Source organism: Podarcis bocagei, assembly GCF_964188305.1.
Source record: "Podarcis bocagei genome assembly, chromosome: 2".
NCBI lineage: Eukaryota > Metazoa > Chordata > Lepidosauria > Squamata > Lacertidae > Podarcis > Podarcis bocagei.
This window is the reverse complement of record NC_138126.1, coordinates 116,806,840-116,831,418: the sequence shown is the minus strand read 5'-3', so window position 1 is coordinate 116,831,418 and position 24,579 is coordinate 116,806,840. Positions and strand designations below refer to the sequence as shown.

At 43.5% G+C, this 24,579-nt stretch overlaps 1 protein-coding gene across 6 annotated transcripts; it reads right to left on the bottom strand.

The window, feature by feature from the left end:
* Positions 1-1,026: 1,026 nt before the first annotated feature.
* Positions 1,027-23,222, bottom strand: LOC308580177 (thiol S-methyltransferase TMT1A-like). Of its 6 annotated transcripts, XM_081181513.1 has the most exons (5): positions 14,897-15,164; positions 10,701-10,905; positions 6,680-6,945; positions 3,605-3,747; positions 1,027-2,264 (listed from the first exon to the last, which is right to left on the bottom strand). In XM_081181513.1, exons 1-5 carry the CDS (start codon positions 14,997-14,999, stop codon positions 2,025-2,027), a joined length of 957 nt encoding a protein of 318 aa, XP_081037639.1. In that variant the 5' UTR covers positions 15,000-15,164; the 3' UTR covers positions 1,027-2,024. The 6 variants fall into 6 exon arrangements, with proteins under 6 accessions (XP_081037639.1, XP_081037644.1, XP_081037641.1 ...); XM_081181518.1 differs by lacking the exons at positions 1,027-2,264; positions 3,605-3,747; positions 6,680-6,945; positions 14,897-15,164 and adding exons at positions 19,516-20,331; positions 23,082-23,222 and having other exon boundaries at positions 10,707-10,905; XM_081181515.1 differs by lacking the exons at positions 1,027-2,264; positions 3,605-3,747; positions 6,680-6,945; positions 10,701-10,905; positions 14,897-15,164 and adding exons at positions 17,390-17,952; positions 19,516-20,386; positions 23,082-23,208.
* Between the last annotated feature and the right edge of the window lie 1,357 nt (positions 23,223-24,579).

Below are 24,579 nucleotides of genomic sequence, written 5' to 3'. Positions count from 1 at the left end.
CCGCGCGATACGTTTTTCCGAGGGCGGCGCCTGCGCGTTGGCGCCTCAGCTTTCGCTCCCAGGCGGTGGGTGTCCCGACTTGTCCCTCTGCAAAATGGGTCTCCCCTCCCGTCGGCGGAGGTATCGGGAGCCGGTGGAAGCGCCTTGCTGGAGGGAGGGAAGGCGATTTCCATTCATTTCACTGCTCCCAGCCTTCGGGGTCACCTCGCATGCTGTTCTGGAGGACGGAGACCGCCTGTCCACCCCACAATACTTCTGAAGCAGCTTTTTTTTTGGGGGGGGGACACTTAACTCTTATTTATAGATCTTCACAATACCAACTGTATGTATTCCCCCCCCTCCAGTCATGCGAGGTAGGAAAGAGATTTGCACATGCTGATCCAAGGTATCTATAATGGAGATTCGTAACTTAGCAGGAGTTTGAACTTCGGTTTCCTCTGTTTCATTTTCTGGCAGGTTTACTGTGCCATTAACAAGCTGAGAGGCAGAAACGCAACAGATTAAGCTTTCCGCTTTGCCGCCTTTCCACTCCAGAAACAGTATTCTGGCATATAGGTGTTTCTTTGTTTTATCTAACATTCATTACTGGACCAAGCATGGGAATGCACTCGTTTAAGCTCTTGTCATGTTCAGAAGCATACACTGTACTTTAGGCAGCTGTATAGAGATGGTAACAAAACAGAATAATTCTACTATGCCACAGCACTTTTCGTCCTCCTTTGTATCAAAAGAGCAAGCCTGTATTCAAAATGCTATGTTCCTGTAAAACGGACTGACTCAGGGTTCAACACACGTGGCTGTTTTCTTATCTCTTGCCAGGGACACAAGTGCATCGGGAAGTTTTTAATGTTTGACGTTTTATTACATTTTTATATTCTGCTGGAAGCCGCCCAGAGTGAATAATATTCACCTCACCCCCCACGCCCAGGTGAATAATATTCACTGCACCCCCACGCCCCGTAAGTTGGGCACCAGCAGTGGAAAGTGAAGGATTCCCATAAATACTACACTTGGGTTTCAAATAGGTTGACATTCAACTGCAAAATTTATTATCAAACACAGTATAATTGTATGGCATTGTTTGTTAGGCAACTGTCATGTACATTTTTTCTAGAATAATAAAAAATGGGTAAGATTTGAATTCCACAAATTATGAGTCCTGTGCTTAAACATTAATAAAAATATGTTTGTATCATATGCACAGTGATTGTTTTCAGAGCATGCCTGTTAGCCCATTTTGAAGAGTGTGATGGTAAATCACACATGTTAACTGAAAAGTGCCTTTCGGGTTCATATTTTTAGATTAAGGGTGAAATAATATATTTGAATCTATTTTGTTCTGTGAGCCACACAGGTGTCTGGGTATAGGGCAGTATATAAATTCAATAAATAATAATAAAAATTCAAAGCATATAGGTTGTTTAAAAATAAAGGACTGGATGCAAACTAATAACACAATCCCTTACATAAACACACGTTGATGGGGACTGGATGAAATGTAATCACCTCTCTGCCATGGGGTGGGGGTTGCTTTGCAGATGCCCCAGAATCATTCATTCAAAAAGTTACCGTACTGCCAGTGGTAGCTAGCAGCCACAAAGCAGGCATTGCAGGGTAGAGTCGGTACTGGCAGCTTTGGGTCTGTTGGACCCAAAATCCCACAGATTCCCTGAGATGTTTGATATTCAAGGCCTCTCAGCTATAGCAGACTGGAGCTGGCACAGCAAAAAATATCCCTCCCCTCCCCAACATCTGCCTTGGTCAGCATGAGTCAGCAGGACTTTTGATGTGGCAACATATTTGTCACTCCACTGTTGTTTCCAAGCCCAGTTTGGGTTGCTCTGTGTGTCACTTTTCATTCCCAATTAAATCCATGGGACAAACTACACTTTGATTTCAACGGGATCTTAATGCCTGAATCCAGATCACTGAATTTGGCTAAAACACATTTGCCAAGAGGAAGAAGTAAATTCAGAAAACAATTTGAGATTATTCTAGTTCAGTGGAGTAGAAGTTTGCCTCTTTTAGAAAATGAGGTGGAAAGTTACCCATCCAGCAGTTGAAAAGATCAGGACAAACTGAATGCTCACAGTGGTGGTTTTGTTGTCAGATACATGTGAATCAATCCAACTTCTGTAATTTGCTGCACGGATATAGATTCCCGGTAATTGTGGTCGGCCACAACCAACACCACTGCTGGTGATTCCTACCAGATAATACTTGTCATCTAGGAAAGAACACATCAGAGGACCACCACTGTCTCCCTGGAGGATAAAAATTAAAGAAGATAACTTGAGTGCTGCTGAAGGTATTCTGGAGATGTAGCGTGCATAGAAATTATGATAGTAGGGGCTGTATCTAATGCTGGAGCTTTATGGGTGCAATAGGCTTCCATGCACACAGTGGAACTTCCTCTCCCTTCCCTGTGCACCCTCAGAATCAGTTCTGGAGGGTTGAAAAACCAAACCGATTTTGGGCATTGCGGGGGAGGAGAGGAAGTGGAAGTCCTGTTTGTGAGTGGAACTCTACTCACACAGCACTGGATAGAATTCAGTAAGTCTGAGCTATGCCTTCCATGTTATTGTAAGCCTCCCAGAGAGCTTTGGCATTGTTGAGCGACAGATTAAATGCTATTAATAAGTAACTATAAACAATAGTTATCAGATTGCTAGAAAAGATGGATGTGGGAAAGCTGGACTTTGTGGAACAGCACTAAACATAACTATGTCACTTACAAAAAATTGGTAATGCCTATTCTGGGAATTCCAGCTACAAGCTCAGTAAGCCTGATGAGAAATTTAGTCTACGCATTGAAGTGCGCATGGCACGCCATCCAGTCTTTGCTCTCGTAACTAGGCATTATGTACACAGGTGTTGAGAAGAACATTCCTCACCCTCTATTTTGAATGCAAATAATGTGGTCCAAGTGTTCTGAATGGAAGAAAATAAACACACTCTGACTATTCTGTGAAGTTCCTCCGCTTTTATCCCTTACCCTACCTCTTAGCAGTCTTTACTGAGGTAAACAAGTTATTAAAAATCATGGCGAAGGCTTTTCTACTTCAGCTGGAAGTATGCCCAGATTTGCACATTCCTTGAAATCTGTATTAGAAATCTAGTTCCACTAGGGCTGCCATATGAAAAATCGTGATTCTTTTGGTGTTTCTGTCACACACAAAAAGCTCAACAAAACAACTTTGTCTTTAAAAAAGCGCAACAATTTCTGGGTTTTCCTTTAAAAAGCTCATTTTTTGGGGGGTCTTCCTAAAAAAGCCTCAACAACTTTAAGGGTGTCCTCGCTTTTATTTTTTGAAATATGGCAACCCTAGTTCCACCCTTTCTCCAATTCTCCTTTTGTCTTTTCAAGTGTATACTTGCAAGGGGGAACTTTTTATTATTTTTGTTCAGTGTATAAGGGATACTTATGCACTATTGTAAATAATAAATGTTTTAGCACATAAATGAACAAATTTTTATGTTTCTGGAACTGACTGACTATGGTGTTACACTGACATATAATTGTGTTACTACCAGGTAGTAAAGTTTGACTTAGCAACCACATGACTGGAGGTTTCGCCAATATGTTTTTCAAATGGAATTTTACCTGGCAGCTATCGACACTCCCGTTTTCAGTACCAGCACAAAGCATATTCAATGATACTGCCCCAGCATACCAATCAAATTTGTTACAGATTTGCTGTGGAATAATGTTGACTCGAGCTTCTTGTAATATACGTACAGCTTTGCCTATAATGAAAAGACAAGACAAAAGTGGAAGTATGCTAATTTGTTGTTTAATAATCAGGAATGTACAGGACAACAGGGATATTAGCAGCTCTTGGGTCAGTACATCTTTCTTAAGCCTGCTGCACTAGACCCCCATTCTCCATGCATAATCTACATTAGTTGCTAAACTAAGGTTCAAGAGTTATGGCGTGTACTTTTAAGAAACTAATGCAGAACTCAATTCTCTTTCATTTTTCCGGTAGTGCAATTGTTTAATGAGTGTGGCTATGTGTAAATATAGTACATTGAATTTAGATCCCACCACTGAGAGTAGTAGTGTCTACTGTGCAATAAAATGTCATTATGGCTTGGCAAACAGATGTAAATTCAGTAGATTCAGTGTCACATTATTTGCTTCGGCCAGTTGTAAACTGTTTGAACTGCTATACATATTATAAAGATTTTATTATGGCTATCACTATACTATGCATGGTAGTTCAAACAGTTTACAAATTAGCCAGGTTTACAAATTACCCAGGTTAGTCTGGTGCACAATATGAGAATTATGATGTTTGCACAGGTTTGGTCAGAGCAAAAGCCAGAGTAATTGAGTATCTGAATAACTGGCATATTTTTTTGTAGAATAGACCAGCATCTACTCCTCCTTCCCACAAAAATGACTCATTTATTATTGAGACATGAGTTCTATCATGTACTGTGCCTTTATCCTCAGATTCCACTTAGAAATACTAGAAGAAACAAGTTACAGTTAGGTAGCCATGTTGGTCTGCCGTAGTCGAAACAAAATACAAAAAATTCCTTCCAGTAGCACCTTAGAGACCAACTAAGTTTGTTATTGGTATGAGCTTTCATGTGCATCTTAAGAAGTGTGCATGCACACGAAAGCTCATACCAATAACAAACTTAGTTTCTAAGGTGCTACTGGAAGGAATTTTTTTATTTTGTTTAGAAGAAACAACACAGCCTGATGAAGGAATTTCCTACAGATGTGCAAGACCAAACCTGTACATACCCATCTCAGGAGCTTTGACCAGGCATCTTGAATCTACTACCCAAAATGCACAAACCAGGAAACCATAGGGAACTGTTTCAGGCATTAGTACCTGCACAGTTGGGGGGTGCCTGGATATATAGACTCAATGCCACCAGCAGAGTAATCCTTAATCCTACACGCATTTGGCTTGTGCAATTTCAAGCATATGCAGTTGAAGGTGGGCTGGTTGAAATTGTGCAGGTCCCAAGCAAGACAGAGAGCTTAGCTGTTTTGTGCTGGGTCTGCTTGGGGTTACCCAGCATAAAAATAGCTTTAAAGCTCTCTGCCTTGCTTGTTGGGTAAGGCCCGTTCAGCATGCTGGCTGTGAGATGCTCTCATGAGATCTTACAGGGCAAAATGAACACCACTATCCTTTCAGAGCCAGTGCATTGAGCAGAATTTACCACCCACTACCCCTGCCCCAAGGTTTTAAGCTCTTCACCTTGCAAGGTAAGGCCCATTCAGCATGATGGCTTGGTTTGCTGGAGTGGCTCCAACAGTTTGAATATACATGTTAAGATGTGGCATTACTGTACAAGTTACGTATGGGCTACCACTAACTCCAATGAAACTACAGTCCATTGACAATGTCTCCAAAACCACCATACCAGCTACTATGGATGCTGCAGCTCTTTACACCAACAGCTCCCACAAAGATGGACTGCAAGCCATCAGAAGCATCCCCGATGGGGCTACAGAACATCTAGCCACCAAGCCCTGCTACTTTGTACTTTCTCACAAATACTTCAGCTTTGGAGAGAACATTCATTGTCAGATCATCTGCTCGCAAAGCTCCACAAGATGCAAACATCTCCATGGCTGACTTACAACAATCCTTCCTCAGGTCCTGTCCCTCAAAGTCTCTCTTCTAGCTGAGGACACACCAGAGTGTGTAAGTGGCAGCTGGAAGCACGCAAGTATGTGCAGCAGTTAGTGAGTTTCCGATATAAGGTGATGCTTCTATTTCTATTATAAAGTTGCACAGTAGTGTCCAGACAGTTAACCTATTGTATGCAGTGGTCCAGGTCCAGGTTAATGTTGGAGTGAAAGTTACTGAAGTCCTGGTGGAACTGCTCAAGAGTCTCCTGCCCAAGAATCCAAATGATAAATGTACATCAGTGTATCTCAGACATTCACTTAATGTTGCAAATGGGCCACTGGCAATAAACAGCCTCGGCCCTGTACACCCGAAGGAGCATCTCCACTTCCATTATTCAGCCCAAACACTGAGATCTATCTCTGAGGACCTTCTGGAGCTTCTGTCACTGAGAAGTTACAGGGAACCAGGCAGAGGGCCTTCTTAGTAGTGACACCCACCCTGTGGAACGCCCTTCCATCAGATGTCAAAGAGATAAACAACTACAAAACTTTCCAAAGACATCTGAAAGCAGCCCTGTATCAGGAAGTTTTTAGTGTTTTGCTTTGTTTTTATTATGTCAGAAGCTGCCCAGGGCAACCCAGTCAGATGGGTGAGGTATGTATGTACAAACAAACAAACAATTAAAATTTATTATTATTTCCCTGGAAATGGCAAATCTGGATTAAATGAGGAAAATACAAGCTGCCATTGGGATAATGACATCATGAGGAACCTACAGAATACTTGCAGACATGAAGAACACTGATCCTGCAATAACAGCAATCCGGAAGCACCCGTAGGTAAAGGAATAGCTTTTGGGGAAATCCGAAAGTGTTCTAAGTCAGCCAGGAAAAGGTTGCCATACTGTGGAGCTATGTATGTGCTCATGGCAGTGCCACTGATCTGAAGATCCATGTTCTCCCCATGTGTGAAATAAGTTGAAGTGCTTCAATGGGACTTACTTTCCAGCTAAATATGCAGCTGGAGATAACTTAATTCTCACTAGTAACAAAAGTTTAAAGGAAAAATAAAAGATTTACCATGTTCATATGTGCTTCCCCATCCACTTATGTAACACGAGGTCTCATGAGACAGGAGAGGAGGAGTGTCAGGTAAGCAGATGGGCTGAATATAGTCATTGTACTTGACAGACTTGGCAAGTTGAAACAAGGCAACATCGTTTTCAAAGGTGCCCCATTCAAAGTCAGAATGGATTGTGATAGTGCTGACCTTCTGTATTACAGTACGAGAGTGGGGTTTATACAGATGATGCAAGCCAATCACTGCCCTCCAAGATTCTGGAGTCCTAGGACAGAATAAAATTCCTTCTAGAGTAAATAATTAGTGCAGAAGTTCCCATTTCAGACTTTAAAATTTGAGAGCAACAGCAAACCCGGGTCAACACACATGCAATCATTCCCCTACAGGAACTCTACTCAAACCATGAACTTGGAATCTTGTCATGGCTCACTCTTCATGAAAGCTAGCCTAGGAGTTTTGCTATCTTTGTGATTTAAATAGTATATTAGTTTTATGGAAATTTATTCGGAAATTCTATTCAGAATCAAAAATAAAGTTAAGTGGAATAAAGACAAGAAAATAGGAGGTAATGGAAAGATTGTCCATCGATGCAAAAGAACTGCATAGATAATTTTGCATTTGACACTAGAACTTTCGAGTAGAAACTATTCCAGAGCACTTTTGAATGGGAAGAGCTGCATAAGCAGTTTATGCATCAGTATATACACCTGTTGCTCAAAGTAAACAATCCCTTTGGACATGTCATAGCGAATCATGGAAGCCATACAGAAAGAAAAGATACACTTTTTGGACAAGCATCATTTCACGACACAGTAATTCAGTTTTACTAGCACACTGGAGGTTGAACTAATCCATTCCAGCCCCTACTTAAGCCCAGTCAAAGGCAACTATGGGGCTGTGGTGCTCATCTTGCTTCAGGCCGAGAGAACCAGTGTTTGTCCAGACTGCTTTCTGGGTCATTTGGCCAGCATGACTAAACTGCTACTGGCACACAGATGACCATAATGAGTGCCAGAGCACATAGGTACTGCTGTGTCTGGAAGGTAAAAAGTGTTGCTATTTATCTACTTGCACTGGCATGCTTTTGAACTGCTAGGTTGGCAGAAGGCGGGACAGAGTAACGGGTGCTCACTGTGTCATGTGGATTTGAACTGTCAACTTTCCAATCAGGAAGCCCAAGAGGCTCAGTGGTTTAGACCACCGGCTCCACTATCTGTAGAAATGAGCCAGTCAATGAAAGCTTATGCCGGTAACACTTGTGAAGTCTTGTAAGGTGCCTCAATGCTTACTGTTTCTCCTGCAAGAGGCTTACATGGCTGCTCTCCTGCAAAGCCTACTGATGATACATCCAAAAAACGTTCATTGGGATGTGTGTGTGACCTATTCATATAACTGGTTGATGTGCAAAGTGCACCACTGATGGGCTCTGATCTGCATGTACTTTTCATTTTGCTGGTTCTCCGGCCCCTGCAATTCCGTTGCTCTTGGTCACCAAAGTATGTTGGTGATACAGATATTGTTTTTGTGTTGCCTGCCACTTAGGTTTTTAGAATATTAAGCAAATTCGAAATGCTTTTAAATAAAGAGAAAGTGCCCTTCGTAGCATCCCCATTCTCAGCTGTTACACGTTACCTTAGCATGCATGGCTGAGGGTTAAAATGGCACATTTATGTTGAAAAATTCCAATAACTATCTACTTGCGCTGGTGTGCTTTCAAACTGCTAGGCTGGCAGAAGCTGGGACAGAGCGATGGGACCTCACCCCATCATGCGGATTCAAACCACCGCCCTTCCAATCGGCAAGCCCAAGGGGCTCATTGGTTTAGTCCACTGCGCCACCCGCACCCCTGCAACACACCTACACACTGCAGCCAGCACACTAATTTGTCGCGGCACAGAGTTTGGAAAGCTCTCTTCTAGGTACTGAATCCTAAATGAGCCTAGCTGTGATCGAAAAGCAATTAAGTATCCAACTATGAGGTTAACAGTGGCTTATTAAGGTGGGCTAGATTCTGATCTGGAGGCCAATGTGGGGTGGGGGAGGTAGGCCAAAGGAGGGCAATTTGTTTAGGTGGGGGCAGCTGCTTCATGTGGTGTAGAGCTGCTACAATCAGTAGCCAAATAAGCCATATTTCCCAATACTGCAGTTGGAATACCACTACAAGATCATAACAGAATGTCATTCCTGTCAGGGCATTTTGGAGCGTCATGGTGACCCACAAAACAACCAAAGACAGCAGCTATGCTCTGCTTGAAGTAGTAGGAGAAAATTGTTTTTAGTAAGGCACCACTCCCCCAAAACTGTTCAACTTTCTCCCAGAAATGAAAATGCCTTCCTGCTTTGAATGTTATTTAAAGGACTGACACTGGCTTCTGATGTCACAGAAGCATACAGACTGCACCTAGACAGCCTTTCTGTGTCGCAGATCTGTGAAAATGGCACATATCGAAAATTTAGCCTATACCCTCACAGTATGATACTATTCCTATATGGGCTGACACAGCAATTCAATCCTATATGGGCTGACACAGCAATTCATTATTTTTCTTCTAGAACTTGGGCAATTCCATCTGTGTGGAAGAGAATTGGTGCCACTCAAAAAAAAAAGCGGATTATTTCTGCATATTTGGGGACTTCCTAGATCTGCAGTATTTAAGTTAAATGAAAAAAATATATTTACAAACACAAAGACAAAGAAGCAAAAGCCTGACATGAATCTGAATTTTTGGGCCTAACACAATCTTAACATCATAGCTGAGAAGGAAAAGAAAAAAAGAAAACCCGAGGTGGGGAAAAGAAGGAATTGGCATGCTCAAGACCAAATGAGTTTGGGACAAGCTTCAAGAGACGCTAAATGATTTCTGCCTTCACTGTGCATGCAAATACCAATGATGGAAATGTGTAGGTATGTCGTGATAATTATAGGATCAGAGTGCTATAGAAAGATAGTGTGAGTTTAGAAATCTGATCTATCGTTAAGGCTAATTCAGCTGTCGAATGGTGAAGATGTCAATTCAGAGGGCAAGATGGCCTGCTTAAGCCCCTAACATTTAATAGTATACTGTAAGTGATCATTAGAGTTGGGAGATAGGCACCATGAGCTACAAACAAACAAACAAACAAACAAACAAACAAACAAACACTCCTTTCCTGTGCTGCCCTCCCCACCCAGTTTTCTTACCCTTCACCATAAAGTCCCAGAGTGGGTAACAACATAATCATATAATTAAAAACATGTAAATGTGTAAAAATAACTATAGTAAAGTGGCATTCCAGTCCATCTTGCAGATGATTCTCCTGGAGTGTGGATATATCATTTTTGGGGACTCAGAGTTTGAGGTACACATCTCCACTTCTTTTGTACCTATTTTGAGTATTATTAGCATAATTATATTACTTTAATAAGACTGCATTATTATACAATACTATATGAGCTATTAAGGAAACAACCAAAACTTAAGTACATAACTGTTATGGTTCATGAAATAAGTGCTTCAGGAGGATGGCTGGTGGCTATTTTGGAAAGAAGGTTTCCATGGACATATGCCAGCCTGCAGGTTCCATCTACCCAACTTTTTTTTTTTTTTACAAGCTATGTATTCTATAGCAACCACATGGAAATTGTCATCAGTAAAGACTGTCCTACAGAAGTATTGCACGGATTGGATTAAATTAAGTGTTCAGATTTATGTCTGGCAACCAGCCCTGAACTTGAAAACCACAGTATCATATGGCATAATGGGGAAAGGTTTCAGAATGGTAGGAAAAACTGAAATCTTCCCCTCTTCCTTTTCTCCCTCCTCTTTCCCCTGAGCCATGGCCAACGCTATAGGGCTCCTGCTCTGGTATGGTTAAATTAGGCTAGTTGAAGACACATGAACCAAAACACCCCTGTTAAGGGTTGGCAATATACAGTACTAAAACATTTTTTTCCAGATCCCCCCTTGTGGGTAAAGACCAATACATGTCCCTCAAGCACAAAACTGACAGAAAAAGATTCAGAACAAAAAAAATACATACATATTTACTTTAATGCAGTGTGCTGCTGTCAACACTGAGTTGCTATTAATTAAAGATCCACCACATATATGGTAAAAAGATTCTCTAGGAGCAGGTTGAGCTTGTAGACTAACTTGCCATGGCCAAGCCCCAAGCTGAGCATCATGTCCACCTATAATCCGAGATCCTTCTGCTGTCTCATCCACAAGGGGCCTTCTTCCGCATTCTAAAAATAAAAAAGTTGTACTGGTATTTCAGTGTAAAACACAGCAGGCATTCAGCAACAATACAATATAGCCGTTGTTTCAACCGTCCAATCTGACACAGCAGTTCTGTTATCAGATTGCTTTCTGTTGGAGATTATGCAAGCATGAAGGCTTCTGTGAATCATTAAATAATCTTATTGTCAGATGCCGGCCTAAAAGAACACACCAACTTGTTTGATTGAGGTTAACAGAGTGCATGCCTTCAGGATGGTGGCCAAACATATAACAGAAGCCAAAACATAAGAGGTCAATGTGACTGGGACCAGAGTAGCATACAAATTTCATTCACATTCACCCACCCAGTAATTTAAATGCATCCCCTTCTCTCCTCCCTCTTCCCTCCCCGGATGCATTCAAGTTTAGAGAAAAAGTTAGAGTCACACAAATGGAGTGTGTGTGTACACACACATACAATTTTATTAAAATTATATCCTGCTCTTCCTTACAAAGGAGTTTTATTTCCTAAACTGAATTGCTGCTCAGACTCCTGGCAATGTTTTTTTTTGGGGGGGGGGGCAGAGGTGATTAACCTTTCCCTCCCAACTGCTCCTCACAGCAATTTAGCTTCAGGAAAAGGTTCCAGTTGTTGTGTATGGGACCCTTTTCTCTAAATGGGGTAGGGGTGGCAGCACATGGGAAAGAGAGGATTGTTAAATTTTCCCACCTCAGCTGCCACTGTTCCCTGAAAATTTCACCCAGAAGGCAATTCAAGTTAAGGGAAAGGCTCCATTTGCACAAATGTTTCTTCCACTTCTTTTTACTACAGAAGGCACACGTTTATGAACAGAAACAAAGGAGTACAAAACATTACAATTTCTAAGAGATATTATGGAAGGTATTGTTATAGAAAAAATTGGGGTTGACTTTTGCAGCCCAACTCTCCATCAAGGGATTCAGTGTCCCTTAAGACAGTTATCGGTCACAGAAGAATGGATGGAGGCAGGAACCAGTCAAAGCAAGGCAGATTTTTATTTTCCTGTTGCACCAGAGTCCTCCCTCCCTTGCAAGGAGGTGAGAAGGGCCCACAACACCAGTGTATAACAGCTTTTGAAGACTTAGAAATTGCCCAACCCCTTATTCAAAGACCACCCAAAAGCATCACACAAGCATCACGGAAAGAGGCAGTCTACAACAGAAATTTGAGGGTGTGGCTTGTCTCCTGTTTGTCAAGATACCTAATGTGTGCTGACTGCCTTATTCTGGCTAGTTTGAGCCATCCTCTTGAAATGGTAAATAACCTAGTTTCTGAAATCATGGCCACAGACCTCCCATATTCATACACAAAATGTGCTCTTTTGATTGGATTTGAAGGACCTGTAAGTTAAAAGAGAGGTTTTTCCAAGATACAGTGGTACCTTGGGTTAAGTACTTAATTCGTTCCAGAGGTCCGTACTTAACCTGAAATTGTTCTTAACCTGAAGCACCACTTTAGCTAATGGAGCCTCCTGCTGCTGCCATGCTGCTGGAGCACGATTTCTGTTCTCATCCTGAAGCAAAGTTCTGAAGCACTATCCTGAAGCACTATTTCTGGGTTAGCGGAGTCTGTAACCTGAAGCGTATGTAACCTGAAGCGTATGTAACCCGAGGTACAACTGTATTTTCTTCTGCAGAGGAAATAGCTGGGGTCATTTAGAGTCAAGATGGCTTCAGGATTGCTCTCCTGTACTATTTCAGACATGTAGCTTAGGTACTTATGTATGAGTGTTTACTTTGTGCACTTACGAACACACATTTTATTTATGACACCTTAGAATTCTTATAACAGTACATAAAAGACACACACACACACAAAAAAAGACACAGGAAAGGGAAAAGATAACAGTACAATTCAACAAGTTGAGTACTTTTCATTACAAAACAAAACACTTGATGTAAATTATTACTGTAATGTGGCATAAAGTCTAAATCAGTGGTTCCCAATTAGCTAATTACTGAGAATCTCTTATTTTTCAAAAGCCAAGCCACAGACCCCCTGCTTTTGAAAATTTTGATAACTCTATGATAATTACCGGTACCTCTGCAAAGCAATTTTTTAGGGTAGCTCCTAACAAGCAAAGGTATATTAAAAAATAATCAAAGGTATGCAAAAAAACACAGACTAGAAAAACTGTGATATTACCATGCAAAAATTTAGTGGGGATGGGCTGTGGACCCCATGGGGGCATTTCACAGACCCCCAGAGGTCCCCAGACCCCTAATTGGGAACCACTGGTCTAGATAAAAAACTCAGACTAAACTGAAATCTGATAAAGCGTTTCACAATCCTGCAAAAATAATTAAATAAAAATAAAAATACAGTATGGAAAGTCCCAGAGCAGATCCAGGCCTGTTTCTCTATTGCTGCAACAAAATGACAAAGGAGAAACAAAGTCTAAACAGAGGTGAAGGGGCAGATCTCATCCCAATTTGTCTGTGCGGCAGCACCCTGAAAAATTTGAATCAGAATTCCCACCTGGAAATATCACAATCTCATCTATGCTCAAGATCTAGTTTACAAGATTAAAACTAGAACTTGTTTTTCTTCTTCTTCACATGATTACACAGCATTAAATTAAAACAACTGAACATAAAAGGCTTTTGGAAAGGCAATTCTTCTTAAAACTTTTCCATTATTATGAATTATGGAAATTGATTTAATGGCCTATGTGGCTTGCTTCTAAAAGGGCACAACAGCCTTACTGAACAGGTCAGATATGCTTACAAAGCTGATTAAATTTCAAGCCAATACTGCTTGAACTGGTACACTTCACGTGTATTCTTAAATTGCTGAAAGTGACATCTTACACCGTTTCCGCCCCAAAGCAGCACTGACAACCTAACAAAACCTCCTTTCTTCCACAGCTTAGAAAAGGAATGTTGCAATCATATGAACTTTAGGGGCAGAGATTGACACCGACCGTGCGCCTGTGGCATTGTTACACGGTAATTCAGAAAATAGAGACATCACCTTGCTGACAAAGGTCCGTATAGTTAAAGCTATGGTTTTCCCAGTAGTGATGTATGGAAGTGAGAGCTGGACCATAAAGAAGGCTGATCGCCAAAGAATTTATGCTTTTGAATTCTGCTGCTGGAGGAGACTCTTGAGAGTCCCATGGACTGCAAGAAGATCAAACCTATCCATTCTGAAGGAAATCAGCCCTGAGTGTTCACTGGAAGGTCAGATCCTGAAGCTGAGACTCCAGTACTTTGGCCACCTCATGAGAAGAGAAGATGCCCTGCAAAAGACCCTGATATTGGGAAAGATGGAGGGCACAAGGAGAAGGGGACGACAGAGGACGAGATGGTTGGATCGTGTTCTCGAAGCTACCAGCATGAGCCTGACCAAACTGCGGGAGGCAGTGGAAGACAGGGGTGCCTGGCGTGCTCTGGTCCAGGGGGTCACGAAGAGTCGGACACGACTAAACGACTAAACAACAAAAATTCAGAAAATTACTAAATGGGGGACTTACTCGAATTAAATCCACTTTCGCGGGTGCTTCCAAACAGGTTTGAGCCCCTTTCCCCCCTTGGGACCTAAACTCCACCACGTACAGCAGCAAGCGCCGTTTGACAGGAGCAGAAGGGAGGGAAAAGGGTAGAGTTTTCGCTGCCTTCTTTGCCTAACATTCGACCTCCAGGAAAAACAGCAGCCAGGCAGAGCGGCAAACCGAGGGCCGCTTAACTTGGGAAGAGATCCCAGTAATCGGGAGAGTAGAAGGAAGAGCCGTCCGGGAAGAAACAGCTGAGGATTCCACCACGCCAGGAGGCATCCCTCCACGTGCGCGACTCTCCTTGGCATGCCCCTTACGCACTCTGCGTCCGTCGCACTGTAGGCTGCCGGGAGTCGTAGTTCGGAGGGGTACTCCGCGCGCAGGCGCACTTCCGCCCAAGGCCCTCAACGCGTGAGGGAACTTACCCTGCCCAAGCGCCCGCTGCCGCACCCACGGGAACCAGGGGGGACGCCGGGCTCACCGTGTGCGGGGACCTTGGAGGGCAGAGCGCCGGGCAGGGGTCCGTACAGCAGCGCGAGGAGCGCCAGCGAGGGCCCGGCTGCGGGGCGAAAGCTCCGCCGCATCGTCCGTCGAGGGAGAAAAAATGGCGGCCAACTTTCCCCCACTCTCGCCGTCTTTCCCTCTCCTCGGCCGGAGTGACGTTGGGAGCGTCACGTGACGGGGGCCGCGAGGAAGCTGCGCGCGGCGGCCTCCCGCTCTTCCATTTGCCTGGAAAGGGCGCGCGGGACGGAAACATCCCCAGCCTTCGAAGAAATCTTTTTTGGAAGTAAAATTTAAAGTTAAGATTTGACTCAGATCCTTCTTCTTTTTGTTTCGTTTTCAATAAAGAATTGCATTGCATCCGCACCACCCACACACCTCCTTGCTTTACCGGTTGGTTTGATCTGCAGCAATTGCAGTATTGTTGTTGTTGTTGTTGTTGTTGTTGTTGTTGTTGTTAGAATTTATATACTGCCCTATACCCAGTTGGTTTGATTTGCTGCAATTGCATTAGTATTAGTATTATTTATTGAATTTATATACCACCCTATACCTGGAGGTTCACAGAAAAGATCAATATAAAAACCATAATATATAAAAAATCAAAATGAAAACAGCAACCCAATACCCCCCCCAAAAGGAGCCGCATTTTAAAAGGGCATAGGATGTCAATCACTTCATCCAAAAGTCTGGTTAAAAAAAAGAATGTTACAAATTAAATTTCCAATAAACAACAAGTCAGCAGTAAGCAGGTGTGTATACAGACGCCTTCGTTTCGTGCATGGAAGCATAGAGTTGGAAAGGGATCCCAAGGTGCATCTAGTCCAACCGCCTGCAATGCAGGAATCTTCTGCTCACCATGGCTGGCTAAGCTTAACTGCTATAAAGCAATGAAAGTAATACAGTGGTGCCCCGCAAGATGAATGCCTCGCAAGACGGAAAACTCGCTAGATGAAAGAGTTTTCCGTTTTGGAGGTGCTTCGCAAAACGAATCTCCTATGGGCTTGCTTCGCAAGACGAAAATGTCTTGCGAGTTCCTGCGGGTTTTTTTTCCTTTCCCCCCCTTTTTCTAAGCCGCTAAAAGCCGCTAATAGCGCTAATCCGCTAATCCGTCAATGGGCTTGCTTCGCAAGACGAAAAAACCGCTAGACGAAGAGACTCAACGGATTCTTTTCGTCTTGCGAGGCACCACTGTACAAGGACTACTGCAATCGACACAATATCACGAAGGCAACTATCTGCAAACAATCAACATCCATAAAAATGGCAAAAGTAGTTTCTCAAATTGGTTTTATCTTCAACAATAGCAAACACAGTAAATAAAGAGTTCACTTGTAATATGACAGTGGTTCAGTGCTCATGTCTTCTCATGTTTAATTCCTACGCTTAGGAGTTCATTGACCCTTTGATGAACTTATGAAGTTGGCATCAACCCCACTGCATATACTTAGGTAGGTATATGAAATATAGCCAAGAAATACCAGAATATCATGAACATTTATTAATCATCCACCATTACCAGGATTTGCAAAAATGTAAAAATAAATCTGGCATACTGTTGGATTGTGAAATCTTGTTAAATATAAGGTTCCACATTGGCAAGGTACATGTCCATACTGTTTATTTCTGAGGCTCATGATAATTATTCTTTTGCACTATTCGTCATTAAGATTTCCTACTGCTAGACCATTTTCAACCCCTGGCTCTTTATTCACCCCCTAAACTGTAGGGGGTCAATATCAACCACTTCCTGAACCCAGGTATAAATGCATATTTAACATGTAGAATATGGTAGTCCTAAAGGCGTGTTAAAATACCTTTGGGATAGAGTTTTATGTATAAAATATGTATTGCTATGTCATAAAAAATATATCAAAGTGGGCTGCAGCAATAAAACAACCGTAAAGCAAAAATGATAAAGTTAAATACTGACATCAATTAACTACTGCTGAAGTAGGCAACTTTTGAACTGGTTCCTGTACCAACCCCTTTACCAGCAGTTTCATCAACAAAAAATTGTAATAGCTACATTACAAACACATCTTCACTTCTTAATATAGGTAACCATATATAGGGTCAGACATTTTGTCCAACTCTGCCCATGCTCACTACGCTGCCAGAGGTCTTGGACAATATTTTTTCCATGTCACCTGCAATTGGGTCCTAACAGGAAGCCCAAGGATTGCACCTTGTACTCTGTCACTGAGCGAGGGTCCCTTCCCCACCAGTTCATCTGCCATGGCTCTGCCCCTCACAGTCCTGGAATTGTTTGAAGCAAGTGGTGAGAATTCCCCAATCTCTACAGCCCACTCAGATAATATTTAGGTGCCTGTCAGTAAAAGCTTCACCAGCTGATTTCTGCAGATCAAATCAGCACAAGTTGGCCAGGCTGATTTCTTTTTCTGGCCAGTTAGCAATGCTATGTGTTTACACATATTTTTTAGGAGAAAAAAGCATGCAGAGAACTTTAAAATGGTGTCTTAGTAGTGCTTTAATTTGCAGTTAATTGATTTAAACAAGCTGTCGTTGACTATATTCTAAGATTTCCCCTGTCTGCTCTGCACTTTAGAAAGTAGAACTGAATTCCTTTCAGAGAAAGAAACTTCCTTTGAAATGTGTATATAAAAGGAGAAGCCTTAGCATGTTTACTCAGAAATAAAAATTCCCTGAGTTCAGTGGAGCTTTCTCCCAAGTAACTGAGCATACTACTGTATTGCAGTCTGACACAGGAGCTGAACTCAGTGGAACATATTTTTCAGTAAACATTCATCTGATTGGACTGCACTGGTGAATTGAGAATTACTTTACAGCATAACCAATGATATGTGGCTGAATCGGTGTCCAGTGTAAGGGGACGTATATATGTTGCAGCTTTACATCTGAGAAATTTGCTTTGTCAAGATCACTCCAGATCTCTCTTGTTAAGCAGCATCCGTCAAAGAGAAGTTTCCATGTTGGGAAGAGAACTTGCTGCCAAAAGTAGCACCAGCTTGAATGGTCTGCAGCCACGTGTTCCAAGAAATAAAATGCTCCACCCTAAAGGAAAGGAGGAGACCATTTGAACAACAAGTATTTCAGGGAAACCAAGAGTGTAGGATGTTTTGTGCATGATATAAGACCACTTTCAGTGCCTTAAAATCATGTTCACCAGGTATTTATTTCCCCAAAAATCTGACTGACCTACTTGTGCTTTGCTTGTTCCTTGCATAAATACCCGCGAAAATGTCAATATTCCAGTAGCTCGAAGGTCTAAGAGCTCCTACATATGTATGTTATTACAATCTGTTGCAAGCTGCATTGAAGATCATTCAGTCAAAAGGCAAAATATACATCTTCTGAATGAATACAGTGGTGCCCCGCAAGATGAATGCCTCGCAAGACGGAAAACCCGCTAGACGAAAGAGTTTTCCGTTTTGGAGGTGCTTCGCAAAACGAATCTCCTATGGGCTTGCTTCGCAAGACGACAATGTCTTGCGAGTTCCTGCTGGTTTTTTCCCCTCCCCCCCTTTTTCTAAGCCGCTAAGCCGCTTATCAGCTGATCCGGTCAGCAGATAAGCCGCTAAAAGCCGCTAATAGCGCTAATAGCGCTAAGCCACTTATCAGCTGATCTGATCAGCAGATAAGCCGCTAATAGCGCTAAGCCGCTTATCAGCTGATCCGATCAGCAGATAAGCCGCTAATAGCGCTAAGCCGCTTATCAGCTGATCCGATCAGCTGATCCGATCAGCAGATAAGCCGCTAAAAGCCTCTAAAAGCCGCTAATAGCGCTAATCCTTCAATGGGCTTGCTTCGCAAGACGAAAAAAACCTCTAGACGAAGAGAATCACAGAACGGATTCTTTTCGTCTTGCGAGGCACCACTGTATTAGACTTGGGGCATTCACAAACATGTAAGCCCAAGGGCTGATTACCTGCCACTAGCAATCTCCCTTCTGTCTGACAGGGAAATTTAGTACAAGGTTGGGGTCCGTAGTCAGTGGTCCCAAAAGGAATGCCAAATAGACACAGGCTTCAGTGAAGCTTTAGGCCTTTGTCAAAAGGAACATACACAAAGTCAGTCTGGTAAGACAAATGTCTTCTAAAGGTTGTATAGTTACTTATTTCCTTGGCTCAGGGATCGCATAAATCCATACCCGCCGACATTTATCTGATGAAAATAGGGACCTCCTAAGGAAACGTGGGATATTCCGGGATCGAATCAGAAACCGGGACGGCTTCTGTAACTCTGGGACTGTCCCTGGAAAACAGGGACACTTGGAAGGTCTGCAATCCTAGGCATGTTTATTCAGAAGCAAAGTCCCATTTAGTTCAATGGAGCTTACCTCCCGATAAGCATGCTTACAATTGCACTGTAACACACAGCTTCTTACCAGGCCTGTTCAGAGCTTGTCTGAGGTCTGGGGTGGGAGTCTTGTTATTGGCATGACAGCGTAAGTTTGGGAGACCCTGGCGAGGGCCCCATGCCATCTTTGAGGTCTGGAGCAAGTGAACCCCGCTGCTCCCTTCCTTTGCATCGGCCTGCTGCCTGCTATACCCCTCTGAAATTGCATCTCTAACCCACCATGTCTCTTTTGCTGCCCTCTCCCCCTCAAATACTCACCGGCTTGAGGACTCTGCAGACTTCGCTCAGAACACTTTGCATGTCCCGCACGGAGCAGAGGACCAAAGTGGAAACAACGACATCGATGGAAGAATCGGCCACCTCCTGCAGATTCTCCGCCGGGGTCACCAAGAAGCTGTCAAACTGAAGGTGCTGATTCTGGGCCATGCTTTTGGCTAGACTCCGTTGAAAGTGGGGGTTGGGGTCTGTACAGGTGACCCTGCAGTTGGCCGGGAAGAACTGGAAGTTGGAGCCCGTGCCGGTTCCTATCTCCAGCAGCCGCAGCTGCTCCGAGGGGCCTGCAAACTCCAACAAGTTGCGGAACAGCTCTTGTTTCTGCCTTGACATCTTCTTGTTGTAACTGGGTGCAAACTTCTCCATGAAGGCCGGGAAGATCTTCTTGCAGTAGGGCTGCCATACGCCCAAGTACGACAGCACGTATATGGGAAGGGCTAGCAGTTGGAGACAGAGACGGAGGCAGAAGACCAGGGCTGTTGCCATTTCAACTCCTCCAGCCCAGTCTCGGATCTTTCGCCCTCTTTTTCCCCTCGCAAGTCCAGAAGCAGGGGAAATAGCTTTGAGTTCTGTGCAAACGTCGATATAGCCTGTCTTGGAAAAGTTAGGACGCGGATGGCTCTCTTTCCTCTATCATCGCTTAGTTCCAGTGCAGATCTCAAAGCAGGGTTGTAGACGAGGAGAGAGGAAGCTGCAAACTTCTTGCTAGGTTCAGGAACTTCCTAAGGATCACATTACCCACTGACTTCCTCATTCAGCCTGAGCCTTTTGTTTTGACTGCCAAAAGCGGTCTTTGGCAATCTGCCAGAAGGGAAGGGCAGGAGGGTGACTCTGTAACTCTTTGTCCTCTGGCGTTCTGAAGCGCAAAAGCAGTTTATTTGTTTTTTTGCTTAACCCACAGCTTACTCAGATTTCCCTTACCCGTCACACATGTACACATGAGTGTGTACATATTTGTGTGAGGGGGAATAACTTGGGAAGGGCCTGGAGCTGGGGGCAGAGAGATAATAATAATAATAATAATAATAATAATAATAATAATAATAATAATAATAATAATAATAATAATAATTTATTATTTATACCCTGCCCATCTGGCTGGGCCTCCCCAGCCACTCTGGGCGGCTTCCACAGAAACCAAAAAACACTAAAATATCATACATTAAAAGCTTCTGAATGTCTTCAGAAAGATGTCTTCTGAATGTCAGGTAGTTGTCCATCGCCTTGACATCCGATGGGAGGGCATTCCACAGGGCGGGCGCCACCACCGAAAAGGCCCTCTGCCTGGTTCCCTGTAGCTTCGCTTCTCGCAATGAGGGAACCGCCAGAAGGCCTTCGGCGCTGGACCTCAGTGTCCGGGCAGAACGATGGGGGTGGAGACGCTCCTTCAGGTATACTGGAGGCATACCTGTTTAGGGAAGTTTTTAATGTTTGATGTTTTATCATGTTTTAAATATTCTGTTGGTAGCCTCCCAGAGTGGCTGGGGAAACCCAGCTAGATGGGCAGGGTATAAATAATAATAATAAAATCATTATTACCTGCATTTTCCATTCAGAGGCAGCTTAACCCAAGGGTTTATTTTTGGGGGGGGGAGGGGTTAAGAAAAAAATCTGTGGAGGATATAATCACATAACTGATTAACATGTAGCCAAATCTTAAGTGTTTAGAACAACATACCCTCAAACATTTATCTGATGAAAATACAGACATCCTATTTAATAATAAAATAATAATAATAATAATAATAATAATAATAATAATAATAATAATAATAATAATAATTTTTCTCATTTATACCCTGCTCATCTGGCTGGGTTGTTCCGGCCACTCTGGGCCACTTCCAACATATATAAAAACCTAATTAAACATTTTAAAAACTTCCCTATACAGGGCTGCCTTCAGATGCCTTCTAAAGGTTGTATATTTACTTATCTCCTCGGCTCGAGGGTCCCGTAACTCCATACCCTGCAATATTTCTCTGATGGAAATAGGGATGTGCTAAGGAAAAGCGGAATCATATCAGAAACCGGGACGGCTTCTGTACATCTGGGAATGTCCCTGGAAAATAGGGACACTTGGAAGGGTCTGGAACAATTTGTTCCTCCTCTAACTCATCCAAGTTGTTCAGCTCAAGTATGTACAGTTCTCTCTCTCAAAGCAGCCTTGCGATTTCTCCCCATAGCTTTCCCTTGATGTCACAGCAACCTTTTGCCCCTCAGGCAGGGATCTGAAGACCTACCTTCTCTGCTCCTGTTTTATGGAGAGTTCTTTTGTGCAAAGGACGGCAGTTACAACAGCGGGTCATTTGGGGCTAAGGGCTGCCATTAGCCAGCTAGTTTGGCAAATGTAGCATCAGGATGAAAGGACCTTTCAAGGAAAGTTCAGTTTAACCCCACTGTTCGCCAACTCAATGCCCAACACCCCCCAAAAAAGACACTTTAATTACTGGATTGTCTGTTCTGTCGAGACATAATCCCTCCTGTTCTGCAGCCCCATTTTGCACCTGTTTTCATCTTCACCCTCCTGTCCATAGCTTCTTTTCTGCCTCCTTTTCTGCAGCTCCACTTATGCTCAGACCACACTCATAGTAACTGCCTGAACCTTCATCCCTAGTCCCATGCCTCCTGTTCCCTCCTTTTCACTTTCACCCCTCTTTCCTCCTCTATTTTTTCAAACTCCCCTTGCACCATCCTCATTCCCATGGCTCCTCAACCCTCCTGTTCTGCAGATATGTTACTGTACTCTTAAGAGGAATGGAACCTTAACAGCAAATCTGCCAGTTTGTTCAGTTAGAGAAGGCTGTGTGGAGAAGGGAGAGCATCTCATGCCATGCCCCCTTCCTTTCCCAGCTGCTGCACAACAGCCCTGCAGTGCTGCCAGTTGAGTCTTAAGTCTCCACCAGTTGCTGCCACCGCCACCCAATAAGGGGAGCAGGTGGCGCTGTCGTCTAAACCACCGAGCCTCTTGGGCTTGCCGATCGGAAGGTCGACAGTTCCAATCCGCTCAATGGTGGTGAGCTCCCATTGCCGTGTCCCAGCTCCTGCCAACTTAGCAGTTTGAAAGCACACCAACACAAGTAGATAAATAGGTACTGCTGCGGCAGGAAGGTAAATGGCGTTTCCGTGCGTTCTGGTTTCCGTCACGGTGTCGGTTGCACCAGAAGCAGTTTAGCCATGCTGGCCACATGACCTGGAAAGCTGTCTGTGGACAAACGCCGGCATCTTAACCGTCTGGGGGTCCTTTACCTTTCTACCTTTTACCACCAGCCTCATTTTTAGGCATCACCCACAGTCCCAGAACCCAAGAGGTGGAAGTGGGGGGGACTGGGGCTGCACCAAAGCAATTCATTTTTTTATTTGGAAAAAAAAAGACTCCTAGCAACTGCACCCTGCACTCCTCACCTGCACACAATGTAATGGGGAAAGGAGGGCTAACTTCCAGCTGCCTTATCCCACTCCAAGATCAAAGCAGCTCCACCCACCCACCCACATCTTAAAGCCCTGGAACATTGGGACCAATGCACCCCCCATTTCCCAGACCGTTCGTTTACACGTTGCTCACAGTGTAAAAGCAGCCCACGCTCCCCGTCTTTCCGAGATCAAAGAAGAATGTGCTGGTTTCTTACGACGCTGATCCTCAACATTCAAATTAGCATGAATTCCATGCACATGGGGATTCCAGAATCCTGAGGTTGGTTACTGCACACACTTAAGCGGTCAAACTGTGAAGCTTTATTAGAAATAAAAGGCAAGGGGAAGCAGGTAGAGGAAGCAGAGTACAGTGGTGCCTCCGTTCTGTGATTCTCTTCGTCTAGCGGTTTTTTTCGTCTTGCGAAGCAAGCCCATTGAAGGATTAGTGGATTAGCGGCTTTTAGAGGCTTTTAGCGGCTTATCTGCTGATCGGATCAGCTGATAAGCGGCTTAGCGCTATTAGAGGCTTTTAGCGGCTTATCTGCTGATCGGATCAGCTGATAAGTGGCTTAGCAGCTTAGAAGGGGGGGAGGGGGAAAAAACCCAGCAGGAACTCGCAAGACATTGTCGTCTTGCGAAGCAAGCCCATAGGAGATTCGTTTTGCGAAGCACCTCCAAAACTGAAAACTCTTTCGTCTAGCGAGTTTTCCGTCTTGCGAGGCATTCGTCTTGCGGGGCACCACTGTACAAAAATAAACCAAAGCGCTGCAGGACAGAGGTCACCAAACTTTCTGAGGCTGAGCTGTGGCGTGGCGTGGATCGGGGTGGTTTCCCTGGGTGCAAAATTTTAACACCCAGTGCTGCTTCAATACAGCTGTGTGCTTTCATCAGTGGACTCTGTTGAAGACGACTTCTCCATGTGAACCAGGAAGTGACCTCTTCAGACAACGGAACGACTCTTCTTATCTCTGCAGCTGCGATCTCTTGGGTGACATGGATGCCATGAGGCATATATACCTCACCTGTTTCCCTTCATCCCACCCACCCCCTCCACGCAGCCACAGGCGCTGGCACGCCACGCTCTGCCACTGAGCCTGAGGGCACATTAGCAAACCTGATAAGCTGTTGTGGGCACACTCCACAACCTGTTATACCGGCTACAGTAAAATGTTGCTCTTTTTAAAAAAATATTTTTTTTATTAAATTTTCCATTTTAACAATCCAATCAAATCACATTAAATATTCCAAATTATACAATTAAATATCATATAGTCCAAATATTCTGCCAAATTTTAAATCTTTATTGGGACTTCCCATGCTTCAAGTTCGGGGGGGGGGCTCTGATCATCTCAAAAAATAATAATAATAATAATAATAATAATAATAATAATAATAATAATAATAATAATAATTTATTTATACCCCGCCCATGTGGCTGGGCCTCCCCAGAAATACAGTAAAACCAAAAATACAGTAAAATATCACATGTTAAAAACTTCCCTGAACAGGGCCGCCTTAAGATGTCTTCTGAATGTCAGGTAGTTGTTTATCGCTTTGACATCTGCTGGAAGGGCGTTCCACAGGGCGGGCGCCACTACCGAGAAGGCCCTCTGCCTGGTTCCCTGTAGCTTTGCTTCT

Coding starts and splice junctions, on each gene's coding strand:
- LOC308580177 (XM_081181513.1), bottom strand. CDS start 14,999: ATGCGGCGGAGCTTTCGCCCCGCAGCCGGGCCCTCGCTGGCGCTCCTC. Junction 10,906..14,896: donor CTCCAAGGTCCCCGCACACG/GTGAGCCCGGCG, acceptor TTTTATTTTTAG/AATGCGGAAGAAGGCCCCTT. Junction 2,265..3,604: donor GGAGTGTCGATAGCTGCCAG/GTAAAATTCCAT, acceptor TTTATCCTCCAG/GGAGACAGTGGTGGTCCTCT.